The sequence below is a fragment of the Aethalodelphis obliquidens genome, unplaced genomic scaffold, assembly GCF_003676395.1.
Source record: "Aethalodelphis obliquidens isolate GAN/ISIS:26980383/991018 unplaced genomic scaffold, ASM367639v1 scaffold42, whole genome shotgun sequence".
NCBI lineage: Eukaryota > Metazoa > Chordata > Mammalia > Artiodactyla > Delphinidae > Aethalodelphis > Aethalodelphis obliquidens.
Window position 1 is genome coordinate 8,043,259 of NW_020837986.1, and position 19,051 is coordinate 8,062,309.

The 19,051-nt window shown below is 52.0% G+C and overlaps 1 protein-coding gene across 1 annotated transcript in view; it reads left to right on the forward strand.

Annotated features, from left to right (window-relative positions):
- Positions 1-253: 253 nt before the first annotated feature.
- The window catches only part of TGM2 (transglutaminase 2), a 32,363-nt gene continuing 13,565 nt past the window's right edge, over positions 254-19,051 (forward strand). Inside the window, exons 1-6 of the mRNA XM_027078045.1 lie at positions 254-400; positions 2,782-3,022; positions 8,878-9,120; positions 12,750-12,868; positions 15,531-15,659; positions 16,702-16,879. Of these exons, the coding sequence (XP_026933846.1) occupies positions 254-400; positions 2,782-3,022; positions 8,878-9,120; positions 12,750-12,868; positions 15,531-15,659; positions 16,702-16,879 (1,057 nt within the window). The remainder of the gene's footprint in view (positions 401-2,781; positions 3,023-8,877; positions 9,121-12,749; positions 12,869-15,530; positions 15,660-16,701; positions 16,880-19,051) is intronic.

Below are 19,051 nucleotides of genomic sequence, written 5' to 3' on the forward strand. Positions count from 1 at the left end.
ATGGACAGTAATGCCAGTCCTCAGTACATCTGTGAAAGGACTGGAGAAGGAGCTCAATTCATTTCCTACACACACACACACACACACACACACGGGCAGGGCTACCATTTCAGAGGAGGGATTTCTACGATGGGAGATGCGCCTGTACTAATGCTGCTGGACTCAGCATCCTGGCTGACTCTTGGGTCAAGTCCATTTGGAGGTGGCCTCTGCACCACCGCAGCCCCCAGGAAGGAGGGTGGGCAGAGCGAACATGGAGAGGGACCCGGGGCGCGTGGAGCAGGAACAAGCAGGGGGAACCACCGACGTGCCCGACCTGCTGTGTGATCTCAGGCCACATTTGTCCCTCTCTGGGACCCGGCTCCCCAACACATGCCATGGAAAGCCAGCTCAGGGCTGGGTGTGACGCGTCACCTAGGCGGCCACTTGTGCCCCATGCAGTTTCCCACCCTGTCCCCAAGAGTGGGGTTCAGTAGACCTGGGGGACTCTGGAGATGCCAATTATGATGAGCCCCCTGACCCACTGCCAGAGTGGCCACTTCCTACAGGGGTCCCGGTGGCCTGGAAGACCTCGGGTCCTTTCTCAGTGCAGAAATCCTAAGATCCTGGACCCCAGTGTTTCTGCACCTCTAGAGCTGGGCATGATTTCTGGAAATCTTTCTTCAGACAATAGAGTGAGAAAGCGCTGCATCTGCCCCAGACCAGGGACTGACCATCTCCCTAAGGTCTCCTAGGGGGACAACAGTGGCCTCTTTCTTGCTTAAGCTCTCTGGAGTTGAAGTTTCCCAAAACAGTGTTTCTTCACCCCAACAGGTCAGCAGGAAGTTCTTCCCTGTGGCTAGCGGAGGTCTCTCTTGCTGTGATTGCAGGGGCCTCAACTTCCTCCAGGTCTCCTCCTAGGCTTGAAACAACACGGGACGTGGGCGGGGGATGGGAGGGGTGGAGGGGGTCGGGGGGATGGACAACAAATCCTGAGCTGTGAGTGAGGTTGTTACCAGTGCGGGCTCCCGAACCTACAGCCCTGGATTCAAACCCCAAAGCTTCAGCTTGTGCTTGCCGTGAGACCTGGGGCCGCGTAATGTCTCTGTCTACAAAGTGAAGGTAGTGGTAGTAGCTGTGTAGGTGGGTAGTTGTGAGGTTTAAGTGGAGATAATCCATGTCAAAGCCCTCGGCAGTTACTGGGCACTTCGCACCTCATTTGGGGGCTATTCCATGGCGGAAGGGAGGAGACCTGCATGTATGTCCCTGTGGAAGGACCCACTTGCTGGGTGACTTTGGCAAATCCCTGCCCCTGGGCCTCAGTGGGACCACATACTCTTAAGGGCCCCATAATTCTGAGCATCTCCCTTGCCCACTCCTCTCACCCTACGGTCCCCCTAATCTTGACCTTGATTAGGTCAGATTGAACTTGCCAAGGTTTATGAGATTTGACCCTCACTCTCCCATCACCCCAGTCCCTCCCCTGGTCTTCAGCTCCCTCTGAAAATATGGGAAAAGAGAACTTTCACATATCAAACTTTTGCCCTGGGCTCGGCCCCGGGGAAAGGGTGTCCTCTGCTAGACCTCACAGCAGCCCTTTGATGCTTCAGTAAAGGAGGCACAGAGAGGGAGAGACACCTTCCCCAGGATCACACAGCGGCCCAGCAGAACTGAAACTCAGGTCCAGAAGACTCCAAAACCTCTGTCATTGAAAAAAATTTATATTATGGAGAATAATGAACGTACATAAAAGTAGAGAGAACAGTAGAATAAATGCCTATGTTCTCGTCACCTGGTCCCAACTACCACCAACTTATGGCTACTGTTGCCTCCTGCCCTCACACCCCACAACCTATTATTTGGAAACAAATCCCAGGCATCACATCATTTCATCCGTAAATATTTCAATATATCTCTCCAAAGAATAAGGACTCCTTTTTAGACATAAACAAATTAAAAATTCCTTAATATCACCATTATACATCAGTATTCAAATTTCTAATTGCCTCATGCATGTAATAAATAGTTTTTAAAATCAAAATCCAAATAAGCGTCACACAGCACAGTGGGTTGTAATGTGTTTTAGGTTTCTCTTAGTTTATAGGTTATCCCTTCAACTTTTTTTTCTTGTCTTTTCTGGGTTTTTTTTTTTGTAATTTATTGGTTAAAGAAACCAAATACTTTACCTATAGTTTCCCAGAGTATGAATTTTCTGGATTGCTTCCTGGTTCTGTGTTTACATCTTCCTCAGTCCTCTGTATTTTCTGGAAATCGGAAATTGAACCTAAAAGGCAAAGCCTGTGTAATTAATCGATACCAAACACCACCCCCCTTTTTACCAAAAGAGCCCTCCAATCACAATAGACTAGCTCGTGTTCAGTAGGCATTTATTATGAGCCGAGCACCGGGCTAAATGGCTCACCACAGCCCTGTTAGGTGGGTCCTGCTGTCCCCACCTGTGGACACATGGGGAAAAGTGAGGCCCAGAAAAGCTGAGTTGCCTGAGGGTCCACGGCTGGGAGGTGCAAAGCTTCCCCACTTGCCGCAGTGCACGCAACCTGTGATTAAGAGCTGGGGAGGGAATTCCCCATCGGTCCAGTGGTTAGGACTCTGGGCTTCCACTGCAGTGGGCCCAGGTTCAATCCCTGGTCTGGGAACTAAGATCCTGCAAGCCGCGCAGCATGGCCAAAAAAAAAAAAAAAGAGTCGGGGAGATTCAGGCCCAGTTAGCCCCTGGGGGACAGGGCGGGTGGGGATTGGGAAGGCTGGCTCCCGGGGGGCGCCCTGAACCCCTCACGTCCAGGGAGCTCAGGGCTCACAGCTGGCTGAGGGATGGAACCACGGCTCAAGATCTGTCTCCACAGATCTTGTTCTGGAGAGATGTGACCTGGAGCTGGAGGCCAATGGCCGTGACCACCACACGGCTGACCTGTGCAGGGAGAAGCTGGTGGTGCGACGGGGCCAGCCCTTCTGGCTGACGCTGCACTTCGAGGGCCGAAACTACGAGGCCGGCGTGGACAGCCTCACCTTCTGTGCCGTGACTGGTGAGTCCCACGCCCGCACCTCCCTGTTCTGTGGTTTCGTTGTCCCCTGACAGACCATGGGACAGGTGACGCCATTCCTCTTCACCCCCTGAGAAATTCCCAGCAGTCATAACCCATTTTACAGATGAGGGAACTGAGGCCAGAGAGTGCAGAGATGTCTCCGCAGGCCCTCAGTCTTGTAGATAAGTCTGTGCTTCTGGACGCCTGGGTTCCTGACAACCTGTTGTCACCAGGGTTGAGGGGGAGGTTTGCCGCCACACGGGTCCATCAAGGTCCTGCCTGCCTTTTCCCACATGAGAACAACTTCCCAGTTCTTATCAACAGTCACCCCCGCAAACCCACGCAACCTGATGAAGCCTCTGGGATCAGGCCCAAAGAGGGTCTGGTTGGTGGAGAGAACCCCAGCTGCTCCAGCCCTCTGAGTGGGCAGTTTTATGTTCCCCTGGTTCTTTCTCTAAGCCTTGGGAGGCTGCCTCAGGCTCAGGAGCTGGACAGACAGACCTGGGTTCTGGTGTGGACCAGACTGCCTACCCGCTGTGTGACCCTAGGCAAGTTGCTTAGCCTCTCTGAGGTAAAGCGCTCCTGGTGGAAGGTAGTTAGGTGAGAAGGGCCTGACATGAGGGAGTGCTCTGCAGATGTTAGCAGCTGTTTGCTGGTCTTGCTCCAGGGACTCCAGTGATGGATGAAGGGACATTGAGGCCCCAACCACCCCATCCCCAGATGCCCAGTGTCCAGTCTTCTTTGCTATTCCCAGGAAAGTGGCCTTAAATGTCAAATCCCTGGGTTTGGCTTCTGATGGGAACCACTCCCTTGAGGTCAGAGAGGGGCCGCCTGGCTGGGACTCTGGCCCAAGTGTGGGAAAGGTGAGCTCTAGCTCTTTCTGAGGTCTCTGAGGCCAGAGAGCAAGCAGGCTGAGGCCCGTACTACCTGGGAGGCCGTTTGATAAAGCTTATCACAGTGCCTGCAGACCGGCCACGGATATCCCCTTCATCCCTTTCCTTCCTCCCCCTTCCCTTCTGGCAGGAACACACCTACTAGCCAGGGCACCCCCACACACACATACCCAGCATCCTTGGGGTTCTTCCAATAAATCTGAGGGGCCTCCTGCAAGTCTCTGACCTTTCCAGCCTCAGTTTCCCCCTCTGTAAGTGGAAGGCTGAATCCATGGCAGTTAAGGGCTGGGTGTGGTGCCCTGAGAAGTGTCAGGCTTGGCTTGATGAAAATCACATCTATGGTGTATGCATACTCATCCTGAATCCTTCTGTTCTGGAAGCATAACTAACACCCATTTTACAGATGAGAACTCTGAGACTCAGAAAGGTCAAGTTACTTGCCCAGGTCACACAGTAAGTTAGGGACACAGCAGGATTGAAACCCTGACCCTAGAGTTGAGGCTTTTCATTGATGTGATCTGAGAGCAGGGACATTTACTTGTTCACCACAAGTGCCTGCCGGCCTCAGTTTATTCCTCTGTGAAATGGATGGTCGATGAACTGCCAACTTGGGTATTTCCCATCTGTTTTTCCTTCTTTCACTTTCAAGGTGTCCGAATTTCTTTCTCCTTCTTCTCCATTTGTCTAGGTAGCCTGACACTAGGTCACGAGGCCCCAAGTTCAGGGTTGGGGCCACGGGGGAGGCAGGCAGCTGACCTTCTTACCCCAGCAACTAATCTCTGTTCTCCAGTCTCTGCCAACTTATCTCAAATCATAGCCAACCTGCCCTGGTAACGTCCACAGCCCCCGGGGCAGCCACAGAAGGCACTGTATCTCTGGGTGCACTCGGCCTCCCTGTCTGAGCTACCAAGACCCTCCTGTGGGCTGGGGAAGCTGAGAAACAATACCAGGAAGCGGAGCTTTCTGCCTTGAGGCCTGGCTTTGGTCAGCCCCCGACCCTGGGCCTGGCCTGGGCACCCTGCCCTAGTGTTGGAACATTCTAGCTTATGATCAGCCTGTCCTACCTCTTCAGGGAAACTGAGGCCCAGAGAGGGGAGAGAGCTGGCGAAGGTCATTCAGCAAATGGGGTGTGTGACCTGACCCCACCCATGCCCAGATGCCATGCATTTCACCCTGACAATTCGAGGCCAGACAGGCTCTGCTGTGGGGTACAGACCACAGCAGACAAGCACCACCCTTGTTAAGGAATAAAGCTCTGCTTCCCCCCAAGGCGGGCCAGGGTTGGGAAGGTGGGTCGGGTGAGAGTGAGGTCATCCTGAAGCAGTGAAAAGAAGCCTTCTGCAGCTAATAGGAGGCTTGACTCTGGAAGGTTCCCCTCATCCACCCCACCCAGGCCCTCACTGCCATGGTCGGGGTAGTGGCCAGGACCCCTCAGGTCTCCAGGGCCATTTACCCAGGGGGGTCTCTGCGGCGCCTCTAGCCCCACAAAGAGTACCGCGTGGAACCGCAGCCAAGGAGTTTTCTAAGCCAGTTTATGTGAGCAGCAGTGGGGCCGGGGGCAGCCCGTCCGCATCCCATCCACCAGGACCCCTCAGAAGAAAAGGGTGTGTAAGTGCGTGTATGTACACGGTTTCCGCGGGACAGAGAGAAAGGGAAATGTGTTTCCTGGCCTGTCCCTGAGGGTGATGTATCAATAGTGATGGTGGCTATGGTACCTGGCCCAGGCCGTTACCATGGAGACCAGATCATTGATCATCCAAACAGAGTCTTTTCTGAGAATGAAAGGGGTGCCATTAAGAATTATGCTGGATAAACAAATGGGACCTAATGAAGCTTCCAGGCTTTTGCACAGCAAAGGAAACCATAAACAAGACCAAAAGACAACCCTCAGAATGGGAGAAAATATTTGCAAACGAAGCAACTGACAAAGGATTTATCTCCAAAATTTACAAGCAGCTCATGCAGCTCAATAACAAAAAAACAAACAACCCAATCCAAAAATGGGCAGGAGACCTAAATAGACATTTCTCCAAAGAAGATATACAGATTGTCAACAAACACATGAAAGAATGCTCAACATCACTAATCATTAGAGAAATGCAAATCAAAACTACAGTGAGGTATCACCTCACACTGGTCAGAATGGCCATCATCAAAATATCTACAAACAATAAATTCTGGAGAGGGTGTGGAGAAAAGGGAACCCTCTTGCACTGTTGGTGGGAATGTAAATTGATACAGCCACTATGGAGAACAGTATGGAGGTTCCTTAAAAAACTACAAATAGAACTACCATATGACCCAGCAATCCCACTACTGGGCATATACCCTGAGAAAACCATAATTCAAAAAGAGTCATGTACCAAAATGTTCATTGCAGCTCTATTTACAATAGCCCGGAGATGGAAACAACCTAAGTGTCCATCATCGGATGAATGGATAAAGAAGATGTGGCACATATATACAATGGAATATTACTCAGCCATAAAAAGAAATGAAATTGAGCTATTTGTAATGAGGTGGATAGACCTAGAGTCTGTCATACAGAGTGAAGTAAGTCAGAAAGGGAAGGACAAATACCGTATGCTAACACATATATATGGAATTTAAGAAAAAAATATGTCATGAAGAACCTAGGGGTAAGACAGGAATAAAGACACAGACCTACTAGAGAATGGACTTGAGGATATGGGGAGAGGGAAGGGTAAGCTGTGACAAAGCGAGAGAGAGTCATGGACATATATACACTACCAAACGTAAGGTAGAAAGCTAGTGGGAAGCAGCCGCATAGCACAGGGAGATCAGCTCGGTGCTTTGTGACCTCCTGGAGGGGTAGGATAGGGAGGGTGGGAGGGAGGGAGATGCAAGAGGGAAGAGACATAGGAACATATGTATATGTATAACTGATTCACTTTGTTATAAAGCAGAAACTAACACACCATTGTAAAGCAATTATACTCCAATAAAGATGTTAAAAAAAAAAAGAATTATGCTGGGACCACAGGCATAAAATGAAACTATTTTGGGAAAACTGGGATGTATAGTCACCCCAACTTTACCCCTTTCGGTCTCAGTTTCTGTATCTGTGAAGTGATTCAATTGAGCTAGACAATTACCGCATTCCACTCCAGTCTCAAAATCTGTTATTTGGCCTGAGAATTCTGATTTGTAATATGGTCTCTTTGGATGACGCTGGGGGTAGTTCATATTTACTGCATAATTACTATGTGCTAGTCACTACTTTAAACTCTCACTGATTCTTCTAAACAGCTTTAGAAGGTGGTAGTGACAATAATTAATAATAACTATCATGTATTGAGCACTTACTATGTGCCAGGCACCTTGCAATGTGCTTAACAAGCATCACCTTCTTTGAGCCTCACAATGACCTTATGAGGAGGTATTGCAATTGACCCCATTTTACAGGTAAGGAAACTGAGGCACAGAGAAGCTAAATAGCTTGTCCAAGGCCACAGAGCCAGTTTCAGACCTGGAGTCGAACCTTTCCAGGCGTGTAGTCTAAGCCTGTTTTCTTCTTTGATGAGAAAATCGCAGATCAGAGAGGCCTGGTGACTTAGCCCAGGTCACACAGCACTCAGGGTCTAAGTGGTGGAACCAGACCTAGGCTGGCTCTCGGGCCCCAGTGCTGCCCCACTTCTCCCCTAAATACTGGCTCTGGAAGACAGGGAGCATTTAAAGGCTTACAGCTGGCTCCTGGCACTCAGACAGGGCTCCAGAGGCCTGTGTCATACCAGTTAGTTCATAGTTATATTTGGGCCTGGGAGTGGGTGGGGCTGGCAGGTAGCCCCTCAGTGAGCAGGGCCCCATATTGTCAGTAGTGAGGGGGGGCAGAGCTGCAGGGAGGGAGATGCAAGAATAAACAGAAAGCCTCCCGAGCAGCCGCCCAACCAGGCAGAGAAGGTTTTGTTTCTTCTCTCTGCCGCCCAAGTCCAGAAAGAGTGACCAGCACCCCTCACCCTCCCCATGACTCAGACCTGCCTACATGGGCTAGGCCCTGCCCTCCAACTGAAAAAGAGCTAGTTCAAGACAGGCTGTCACCACACTGAGCCCTGAAACCCCCCCACTAGGGAGCATCCCTTTTGGGAATGAGAGGCACCTTGGGGGCAGCCCAGGGCCTAGAGATGTGGGCTCAGATGTTAGCTTTGCTGCAGACCCCTGGGATGTTCTTGGGAGAGCCCTTCTCTCTGAGCCTCAGTTTTCCCTCCTGTACAAGGGGTCTTGGGAGAAGCAGGAAGTGCCAAGGTGCTTTGTAAAGTGTAAAAGGCTGTAGGGAGGCGAGGGGTAGTTCTGGCTCTTCGTGGCTGCCTATGGAGGTACAGAGGCAAAGTTGGAGGGGCCCTTGGGAGACAGACACCTAGGCCTGCATTGGCCAGCACCCTCTGCTAGCCAAGAGCAGGCAGGCTTTCAGACAGGCCTCACTGGGGACGTCAGAGGACCAAGGTCCCATTCTACTCAGAGTCTTGGCTTCTTTTTCTGAAAGTTAAAGGATTTAGGCAGGAGAGGAGGACCTTCGGAGAGTATCTTGCCTAATTCCTGTCCATGTTACAGATGGGCAAACTGAGCCCAGAGAAGAGAATGGTCTTCCCCAAAATCACACCAGTCCAGAGCAGTGTGACTGTGACCCTGTCCCAGGCCACACTGTCCCCTCTCCCAGGAGGAACCTCCTAGGAGACTGAGGACGTGCTGTGCGCCTGCACATTTTCACGTATTCCCACAAAACCATCCTGCACATTTTGGGGTCTGATCCCCATTTTACAGATGAAGAAGCTGAGGCTCAGAGAGATGAAACCTGTCCCCAAAGTTCCCTCAATGGTTAGTGACAGAACTAGGCCTCAAACCCAGGCCCAGGGGACCCCAGACATGTGCTCTGCTCCTGCCAGCCCTGGCGCTCACCCCCCTTCACCACCCCTGGCTCACGGCCCCTGCTTTCTCCCTCTGCAGGCCCAGCCCCCAGCGAGGATGCCGGGACCAAGGCCCGCTTCGGGCTGTCCGATGCTGTGGAGGAGGGTGCCTGGGTGGCCACAGTGGTGGACCAGCAGGACAGTGCCCTCTCGCTGCAGCTCCGCACCCCAGCCAGCTCCCCCATTGGCCTGTACCGCCTCAGCCTGGAGGCCTCCACTGGCTACCAGGGCTCCAGCTTCGTGCTGGGTCACTTCACCCTGCTCTTCAATGCCTGGTGCCCAGGTGAGCTGCGCTTCATCCGCGGGGCAGGGTGTGGAGATGGGCAGGGCTGGACCCACCCATGGGAACCACTGAGGGTGGGGGGATGGGGCGGAAGAGACATGCAGTTGAATTGAGTGAGGCCTGCTCTATGCAGTTCCGTGCTCCAGCCTCCCAAAGACCTTGTGATGTCGGAACTCATTATTCCCATTTACAGAGGAGGAGACAGGCTTGCGGAAGCAAAATGACTTGCCCCAGCCTACGTAGCTATGAAGCGATCTCACCCCGTGTCTGAGGCCCTGGCACTGTGAGCTGGGCCTGGAGGTGGCCCGGGTTCAGGAGCCCCGTTCAGGAAAGGGCTGCCCAATGGATGCCCAGGGCCGCGGCTTTACGCCTGGTTCTGTTCCGTGGGGCTCTGTTTTAAATCCCACCAGACTGGCTTGGGGAAGGGGAACAGGGAGGTGGAGGGGCGGGGTACCCAGGAGAGGTGGGCAGGAGCAGTTTGGTCACCTAAGTGCCTCCTTATGCACTCTTTCAGTGATGGCTCTCAACAATCCCCAGGGGGAGAGGTTAGCATCCTCGTTTTACAGACGGTAAACTGAGGCTCAGAGATAAGTGGTTTTAGGCAGGTCCTTCAAGAAGCAAGTGGGCGATGCTGGACAAAACTAGAGAGTCAGGGAGAGCGCTGAGTCTATCTCGAGCAGATGGGAGGAGACAGGGGCGCGCCACAGGCCTTCCCAGGCCTCAGTTTCCGCACGTGACTTACAAGACAGTGGGCTCACTTTCCTTCCTGCTCCTACGGAGCCCAGCAGAGAGAGAGGCCTTGTGGGTGGGCCCAGCTGGGAATGGGCTGTCCCTCCTCAAAGCCCAGGGCCCTGGGCAGAAATTCTGGCCTCTCCAGCATCAAGACAACCAGCTTCTTACTAGGCCACTGCTTTCTTTCTTTCTTTCTTTTTTCTCCATTTTGGGGCATTTTATTTGAACAGAAAGATTTTTAACTTTTCTCTTTTACATACTTTCGCTTTTATTTCTAATTATAACAGTAAGACATGAGAACACCCTCTGTATAAAAGCTTCAAGCACTACAGAGAGACAAGCCCCCCTTGACTTTCTTCCTTGGGAAACACCATTATTAGATGTCTTTGGGGGGGTTATCTCCTTAGATTCCAATGTATGTGCCTGGAGAAGTCACTGTATTTTTTCTTCCTTCCGGTTTTATTGAGATATAATTGACATACAGCACTGTATAAGCTTAAGGTGTACAGCATAATGACTGTACACGATGACTTATGTACATCGTGAAATGATTATCACAAGTTTAATGAACATCCATCATCTCATATAGATACAAAATTAAATAGAAAAAATTTTTTCCTTGTGTTGAGAACTTTTAGGATTTATTCTCTTAAGAACTTTCACATGTAACATACAGCAGTGTTAATTACATTCATCATGTTGTACAAGACCTCACTGCATTATGGGTTTCCCTGTCTTTCTTAAACATAAAAGAATCTTACCATATCCATCAGCCCACAACTTGGGTTGGTTTTTTTCTCCCTCTACTGTACATCTTGAGGCTCTTTCTGCATCAGTCTGCAGACATCTGCTCATCCTTCTTAAGAGCTGGGAGTGCCCTGGGTCTTGCCGGGTGGATGGTTCATTAGTCTGGCTCCCACCCACAGGCATGAGTTGATCCCCTGTGGCTTATCAGAGGGAGGAACACCCTTGATCACATGCCCTGTGGCCACACGGAATGGTTTCTCAGGACAGAAGTGGCCTTGCTGGACCCACTGTCCACTCATTTTGATTTCAGTCAATGTGAACTTACAGCTAGTTGGCAACCCTGCCCGCAGGGCAGGAACGTGGCAGTGCCCCTCCCCGACCCCAACACCGTGGGGTTTCAGAGTTCAGGGAACGGGGAGTGAGGGTCTGGGGTATGTCCCCTTCCTGTGTCCTGGCCTCCTCCCTGACAGTCAGCCAAGCAGCACAGTGACTAAAGGGACCCACATCCTAGGCCGGGAACCGGTGATGCAGAGGCAGGAAGTTGGGCTCAGTGGTGCTGGGCACACTAGGGGAGGAAACTGCTCTCCCTCTGGGGGGAGGGGGGATCTGCCCGTGACCTGGGGGCCTCCCATCCCTGAGCTCCAACATGGTTGGGGTCGGGATCTAGCGGCCCCAAGGCCTCCACCTTTACCAGCTAGAGACCTGAGCGGGGACATCATAGTCCCAGCTTCCTGGGCTGCGGTGGGGACAATTCAACATGTGCTGACACCTTCACTGGATGAGAAAGTACCGTGGGCTTTGCCTTCTTTAAATTCTTCCTCCCGTGCTGCCACTGATTTACAGCCACATAGTTTATTTATCTGAAGGCTGATGTTTATTGCACAATCTTCAGAGCCACAGGGCAGGACGCAGAAGACACCCAGCCACTTTCACGTTTGCTTCCGCCAAGCTGTAAAGTTGCTTGTCGCTGTAGGGGAGCCCAGGGGTCTGAGGGGCCGGGCAGCTTCATCCCAGGCACTGGGCATGTTTCCCCAAGCTGATTTCAGTAGGCACGCTGCCTGGGCCTGCCATACTTTTAGGGACCCATGAAAATGTGTTAATTTCTTTTAAAATCAGAAGAAACAAAATGAATGTTCAGGCCAGAGAATGTGTTTTAACATATAATATTAATATGTTCATCATTATACCAATGCAGTCATAAAATATATTTTTGTTTTTTTATTTTTTTGTGGAGGAAGGAGCCCACGGAGGCAAAAATGCCCAGAGCCGACCAAAGTCATACCATGGCTCTGGAATTCCCCTTCCCAGCCGCAATTTCTTCACTTGTGAAGTGAGGATTAGAAAGGCCAGGCTAACCTTTGCCTTCCAGTCATCTGGCCCCACCGCCCCAGGCCCTTTTCTGTCGTCACTAGCCACAGGGAACTAAGTGCCCTGCGTCTTCCAGCAGGTGCACCTCTGCTCTCTCTGGTCCTCTGCTTAGAATGTCATCCAGGCAACCTTCAGATGCCAGCGGACCCCCCAAGCTGGACAAGGACCCTCCTCCCCTGAGCTGCAGTGACACTTTCTCAGCTTTCTCTCCACCTGAATGATGCTCCTTCCTCGCACTGGCTCAGGGCTTTAGCTTGCAAAGCACCTTTCAGATCTGGGATCACATTTTACTCTTAGGGAACACAGTCAGGTGGCAGGAGAAGAAGTGACCTGCCCAGGGTCACACAGCAAAGGAGACTCAGAGCTAGGGGGTTCCTGACTCGTGGCCCAGCGAGTGTGCCTGTCCCTTGTTTTGGCATCAGTTTTCCCATCTGTAATATATTCTTGAGCCTCAGTTTTGCCATCTGTAAAATGGGGCTTCCAAGGATCCCTTCCACATGGGGCTTTTGTAGAGATTAAACAAGTTAATATATGTCATACATTTATCCTGGGTCCTGGCACATGCCAAGTGTCGGATAAAAGACAGACATTGTTGTCACTGATAATACCTTATCTCACTGATATGGGATTATTAATTAATGACTAGTTTTTCTGATTAAAAGAGAGAAAGGCCTCTGAGAAACTGACCTGGCCCTGGGGAGTTGGCACCCCGGCTGCCATGTCTGTGGGGAACCTGGGCCTTGCCAGACCTCGAGTTGAGGCCCTTTCCTTTTCACCCACAGCGGATGCTGTGTACCTGGACTCAGAAGAGGAGCGGCGGGAGTACGTCCTCACCCAACAGGGCTTCATCTACCAGGGCTCAGCCAAGTTCATCAATAGAATACCTTGGAATTTTGGGCAGGTAAGGCCACACCCTGCCCCTCCCAGCCATCTTAGGCCCACCGTGTGCTAGGTCCTGGGTCTGAGACAGTCAAAATCAAAGTCAGAAGTGTGAGCAGGTCTGAGTCACCCACGCCATGCTGTCAAAGATTCAAGGGCCCTGAAATGGCTAGAGGCTTAGAGAGGGCCCAGGCCAAGCCTGAGGTCACACAGCAAAGGGTGGCCCTTTCCACTGTGGGAGCAGCAGCTCTGGATTCAAGGTGGGAAAGAATAGGAGGGCCTTTGAGAGTTGTGGGGCTGGCAGGTGCTCCATGAGGGAGAAGGGGAACATTCAAGGCCATATATCAAAATAATGGGCAGCACTGGAGGAAGCTTACGATATGCTAGGCATGTGCTGAGAGGGGCTTTAAACTATTATCTAGATCAGTGGTTCACAAACTCGAATATATGTCAGAATCACCTAAAAAAATGGGTTAAAACACAAGTTCCTGGGTCCCATCCCTAGTTTCTGATACAGTAGGTCTGGGTGTGGGCTGAGAATTTGCATTTTTAACAAGTTCTCAGGTGATGCTGATGCTATTGGTCCAGTGATACTTTGAGAATCACTGTTGTATCAGCTAGCTACTGCTGACTAACAAACAAGTCCAAAACTTGGAGGCTTGAAAAAACAATCATTCATTATTTCTCATAAATCTATGGGCCAACCAGGACATGGCTGTCTAGGCTGAGCTGGTTGGCTCATCACTGTACCATGTGATTCCTCCTCTTTCAGCAGGCCAGCCTGGGCTGGTTCTCCAAATCAATACTCTTATTTCCTCTACTATCCAGCATCCCATAAAAATTCTGGAAATATTGCTGAGAAAACTCATGAAGCAAGAACCATCACACCCCTCGCCCTTCAACCTCCTGGTGTATTAGTGGGTGTTGGCCTCCTGGGGTAGGGTTCACCTTGAGATTTCTCTTAGCAGCCCCTGGATCAGGCTCCATGTTCAGGACTAGAGAGTCCTGCCCTGGGATCATAGGATGATCCCTGAGATCTGGGGCTCTGGCCTCAGTTTCCTCTTCTGAATATTGGAGATAATAATCGTAAAACTGTCTGCCTCCAAATAACTGCAGAAACCCTGCAGCCCTCTGTGGGATGTAAATGAAATGGTCATATGACTGTGATGCATAAAATACATCAAAAAATGAATTGGCTCTTATTTCCCAGGGCTCTGTATTCTCCCCTGAGAGACAGAACAAAGCTAACTCCTCCCTTTCATTTTCTGAGTTGCTGGTCTGTGTCCAGGTTGCGCGGGGCCATGGGACATGGCCTTGCAAACTTCCGGAAGTCATCACTAGCCAGGATGATAAGACCTAAAGGAAGGAAGGGAATCAGGCAGTTCCTGAAGTAGGCAGAATTTGAGCTGAGCTTTGGAAGAGGTGGGTGCCTGGTATTCCAAGCAAAAGGAACAGCATGAGCTGAAGCTCAGAGGTGGGAAAGTTTATGTTGTACCTAAGAAGTATGTTACAGTTTGGGGAGCACTTATATGAGAAGGGGCCCCAGGAGATGACGTGGGAGAAGTCAGCAGTGTTCAGGTTGTGAACAGCCCTGAATGTCAGGCAGATGGCAATAGGGAGCCACAAAATGAATGGTTCAAGCCAGGGAGGGCTATTCTGTGTCATGGAGGGAGACCTGCGATAAGACCTGGTTTGGGACAAGACCACAGAGACGGGGAGCAGGGGGCAGACAGGAGAGCTCTTGAACGTGACGGATGGGTCGTCCAATGAAAGGTGACAAGGAGAGATTTTGAAAAACATAACATCTGAGTTGCAAGGATGAGAAGGTGTGCGTCACACAGAGAGAGGCAGGAAGAGCATTCCAAGCAAAGGAAATAGCAAGTACAAAGGTCCTGAGGCAGTGAGCCTGGAGCAGAATGAGTATGGGTGAGAGCGGTGAGAGATGAGGTCAAAGATGGGGTGGGACACAGATCGGGTTTTTTTTAATTTTATTTATTTTTTATACAGCAGGTTCTTATTAGTTATTGATTTTATACACATTAGTGTATATATGTCAATCCCAATCTCCCAAGTCATCCCACCACCACCTCCCTTCCTCCGCGTCCATACGTTTGTTCTCTATGGGACACAGATCTTAATGGGCCTTGCAGGCCACAGGGAAAAGTCTAGATTTTACTCTGGGTGCAGTGGAAACAGGAGTGATGAGATTAGATTTACTTCTTTACAGTCTATACTTTGGTTCCAATCCGAACAGTGTGTGGCGATAGGATGGGGAAGGAGGGGAGGCTCATCAGCTCTGCAGGGTGAGTCAGGCTTGAGGGAAGTGAAGACGTGGTGGTGGGGGAGTGCAGTGGCTGGGCCTGAGGTGAGTCGGAGGGGAGGGAAGCTCCAGGGACGCTGGGCTTTTCACTCTGGGCTCTACTCCAAGTTCCCAGGACCCCCCAGCCTGGATGCAGTCACACCCCCTCCCCCTTTCTCACACACTCAGTCATTGTCCCACCTCATCCCCCCTTTCCTGGGCCAGGAAAAGCTGGCACTACAGAGATGTGACAGACCCAGCCCGAGCCTCCGATCTGCTGTGTGAGACAGCAGAGGGGTCCCACAACTGCTGGACTTCAAGGCAGGCTTCCCAGAGGAGGTGACTTCTCAGCTCCCTCATCCTCCCCTTGTTTCCTCTGACACAGTTTGAAGACGGGATTCTGGACATCTGCCTGATGCTCTTGGACGTCAACCCCAAGTTCCTGAGGAACGCTGGCCGCGACTGCTCCCGCCGCAGCAGTCCAGTCTACGTGGGCCGGGTGGTGAGCGCCATGGTGAGTGAGTAGCAGGCCCGCCCCAGGGGCCCTCCCTTACTGTGATGATGGAGGCCAGGCCCCGCGCTGGGCACGGTGGGGGAACCCAGGAGATGGGTGAGTTCCAGCTAGGAGACCTTGTATTTGGAGAGACAAGGTACAAATGCAGGTAATGCCATGTGGTCCCTCAAAGCAATCCATTCATTCATTCATTCACTCACCCATCCAGCAAGCATTCGTCAAGTGCCACCGACATCCTAGGCACCGGGGAAAAGCAGGTGTAAGACATGAATGGTCTCTAACTTCATAGAGCTTCCGTTCTAGGGTGTGTGTGGGAGGAGACAGGCGGAACCACAGTATCACATGAGTGCACAGTCATAAATTACGATGCACTCGCCAAAGGGGCCAGATGTGTGACAGTGTCTGACACAGGGCCTAATCCCAGCAAGGGGCTGGGGGACCTCCCTGAGTGATGAGTCCCGAGTTGACGTAGTAACTGGGAGGATAAGAGCATCCCAGGCAGAGGGGACAGCTTGTGCAAAGGCTCCCTGAGGAGGGGCGGCTGTGGCAGGTTTGAGGAGCAAAAGGGGGGCTGGTTTGGCTGGAGCAGAGCACAAGCAGGAGGGTCGGATGCAGGTGGGCTGCAGAGGGGGCAGGGCCAGACGGTGCAGGCCTCAGGGCCACGGTCAGGAGGCTGCATTTTATTCTCGAGGTTCTGGGAGTCTGGGGGCAAATGACACAATCTGGGCAGGGGCCAGAGGGGGTCTTTGTAAAACTCAGGTCACGCCATGTCACTCCCCTTCCACTCCACGGACAAATTCACATCTCCAGCATCACCCTCACGACCTTGACCCCTCTCTACCTCCTCCCTCCTGCTTCTCTCTCCAGCACCAACCATCTCTAACCTCCTGGTCTGTCACACCTTGGGATCTTTGCACCTGCTCTTCCTTCAACCTGGAATGCCCTTCCCTGCCTTTCACCATGTGCTGAATTCATGCCCACCCTAGTGCAGCTGTCACCCTTTCCCCAGGCTTGGTCCCTCTGATGCTCTCGCTGGTTGCAGGTCAACTGCAATGATGACCAGGGCGTGCTGCTGGGACGCTGGGACAACAACTACAGGGATGGCATCAGCCCCATGTTCTGGATCGGCAGCGTGGACATCCTGCGTCGCTGGAAGAATGACAGCTGCCAGCGCGTCAAGTATGGCCAGTGCTGGGTCTTTGCTGCTGTGGCCTGCACTGGTGAGCGGCACACGGGATGTGAGAGGGCCTGGAACTGCCCTTGGCTTCTGTGAGCCCGGGTCCCTGCAGCCTTCTCCCAGGCCTGATGTGTAACGGAGCCAGGGAGATTTGGTCAAATAAGGGGGCATCTGACCCCCGTGGTCACGGGGTTTCTGCAGGGAGCCGAATGGTGGATCGGCCCAGGGACTCGAGATGGACTGCCCGGGTTGAATTCCAGCTCTGCCTCTGACCCCTGGGAGGACTTGGGCAAGAGAACTGGTGTCTCCAAGCCTGTTTCCTCATGTGTAAAATGGAGACAGCAGTCACTGACCCAAGTGCCAGGGAGCTCTTAGGACCCGGGGAGATGTCACTTAGCACAGTCTCTGGTTCAAGTTAGGTGGGGTTTGGGGGTTTCCGGGGCAGCTGGGATTCCTCAGCTGGATCTTGGGGCATTTTCTCTGTGTCCATAAGTCGGCTGACCGTGATCGGATGGACGTTTGCAGTGATGGGCACCGTGACACACTTTTCTGTTCGGCCAGGCTGCCCATACCCATTACCCTCTGAATCATTACAAGCTGCTATTATTAGCTCCTCTTAGAGGAGGAAACGGAGGCTCAGAGAAGAGAAGTGGCTTGGCCAAGGTTGCACAGCTGGTGAGCGGCACAGCCAGGCTTGGAACGAGGTGGGCCCGCCCCTCTAAGGCCAGCCTCCTGGCCTTAGACTGTGATGATGAGGCCTCCCGGGACACCATCCCTGGGACAGGAGTGGAGCCTTGCTCCCTGGGCAGCGGCGACAGGTCTCCCCAAGCCTCAGGTCTGTACTCTGAAACCTGTCACATGGTGGGGCAAGGCCTGGGGTTGGGACATCAGCCCTCGCCACGGGCAGCAGAGCATCCAGACTCTACCCAAGTTAAAGGGCACAGGAACCAGGCAAGAGGTGAAGGGTCACAGCTGCTCCTTCCTTCCTCCTCCCAGTGCCCTCCTGTCTCCCGGCCAGAATCCAGGGCCATCGGGGAAGCTCTTGCTCTGGTTGATGGTGGGCACAGGACAAAGGTCACATCCCTGTCCCTCCCCCGTCTCAGAGACTCAACCTCAATCAAAACTAAAAGTAAACCAAAGGTCCTACAGATTATATTTAGTAGGCCTTTCTGTTGCCTTTCTTTTTTTAGATGTTACTTTCTTTACCTTACCCTGAGAATATGTTACTTTTACATTTTACATAAAAAGTAACATAAAAAAATGAAGGAGGAAAAACACCCATAATTCCCTCTGTCAGGAGCACCTAGCATCACCATTCGGGCAGGATTGGTGCCCGGGGTCTTCGTCCCTCCTCTGTGGTCTATAGTTGCCACTTGATATCCTGCCTCTTTGTCACCTATCATTCCAACACCAGTCCCTTTCCCAGTTACTCTGGGCTCTCTGTAAACTGTGCTGAGGCCCAAATGCAGGCCCTCCTCGTCCACGATGGAGTCCCAGTGCACCTGAAGCCCGGGCTAGAGAGGAGGAAACAAGGCCCAGAGAGGCGAAGGGACTGGCCTCAGGCCACACAGCCTGAAGCAGCTGGGGCTGGAACGGAAGGGCTCCTGACCTTTGTTCCCTCTTCTGCTTGCCCCGCTGTTCACTCCTCACTCTGAATCTCTGTCATTCCTTTCCTTCCTCCTTTTCTTTCTACTTCACCCACTCCTTCATCCCATTTGACAAATTAGCCTGTGCCAGGCCTGTGCTGGGCTCTGGGGATATAAAATAAGACAGCTCGCTCACTGCCCTCAGAGGACAAATTAAAGAATCCCTCACACACCTGTATATTGAGAATGGTGATGACTCGCCAGTTTTGCTATGAATGCAAATGATGGGGTAATCTACACCCGACCGGGTGGCCTTCCTGGCCCAGGGTACAGCATATGCCAATGTCCTGGGGCTGTTGGCAGCATGGAGTGCTGGAGGAGCAGCGAGGCCAGTGTGGCTGGAGCAAAGTGTGCAGGAGGTGGTCAGGGGCCAGACCCTCCAGGGTAAGGGCCACGGTGGAGGTCTGGCCTTGACCTCGAGGGCTGTGGGGAGCCATTGAGGGTTTAGCAGAGGACCGTTAATGTCAGATTTGCATTTAGAGTCTTTTGTTATCTGTGATGTGAAAGGGAAAGAGTGGACATGGGCCAACCAGCGAGGTGGGTGCCATTGTCCGGGTGGGTGCACCCTT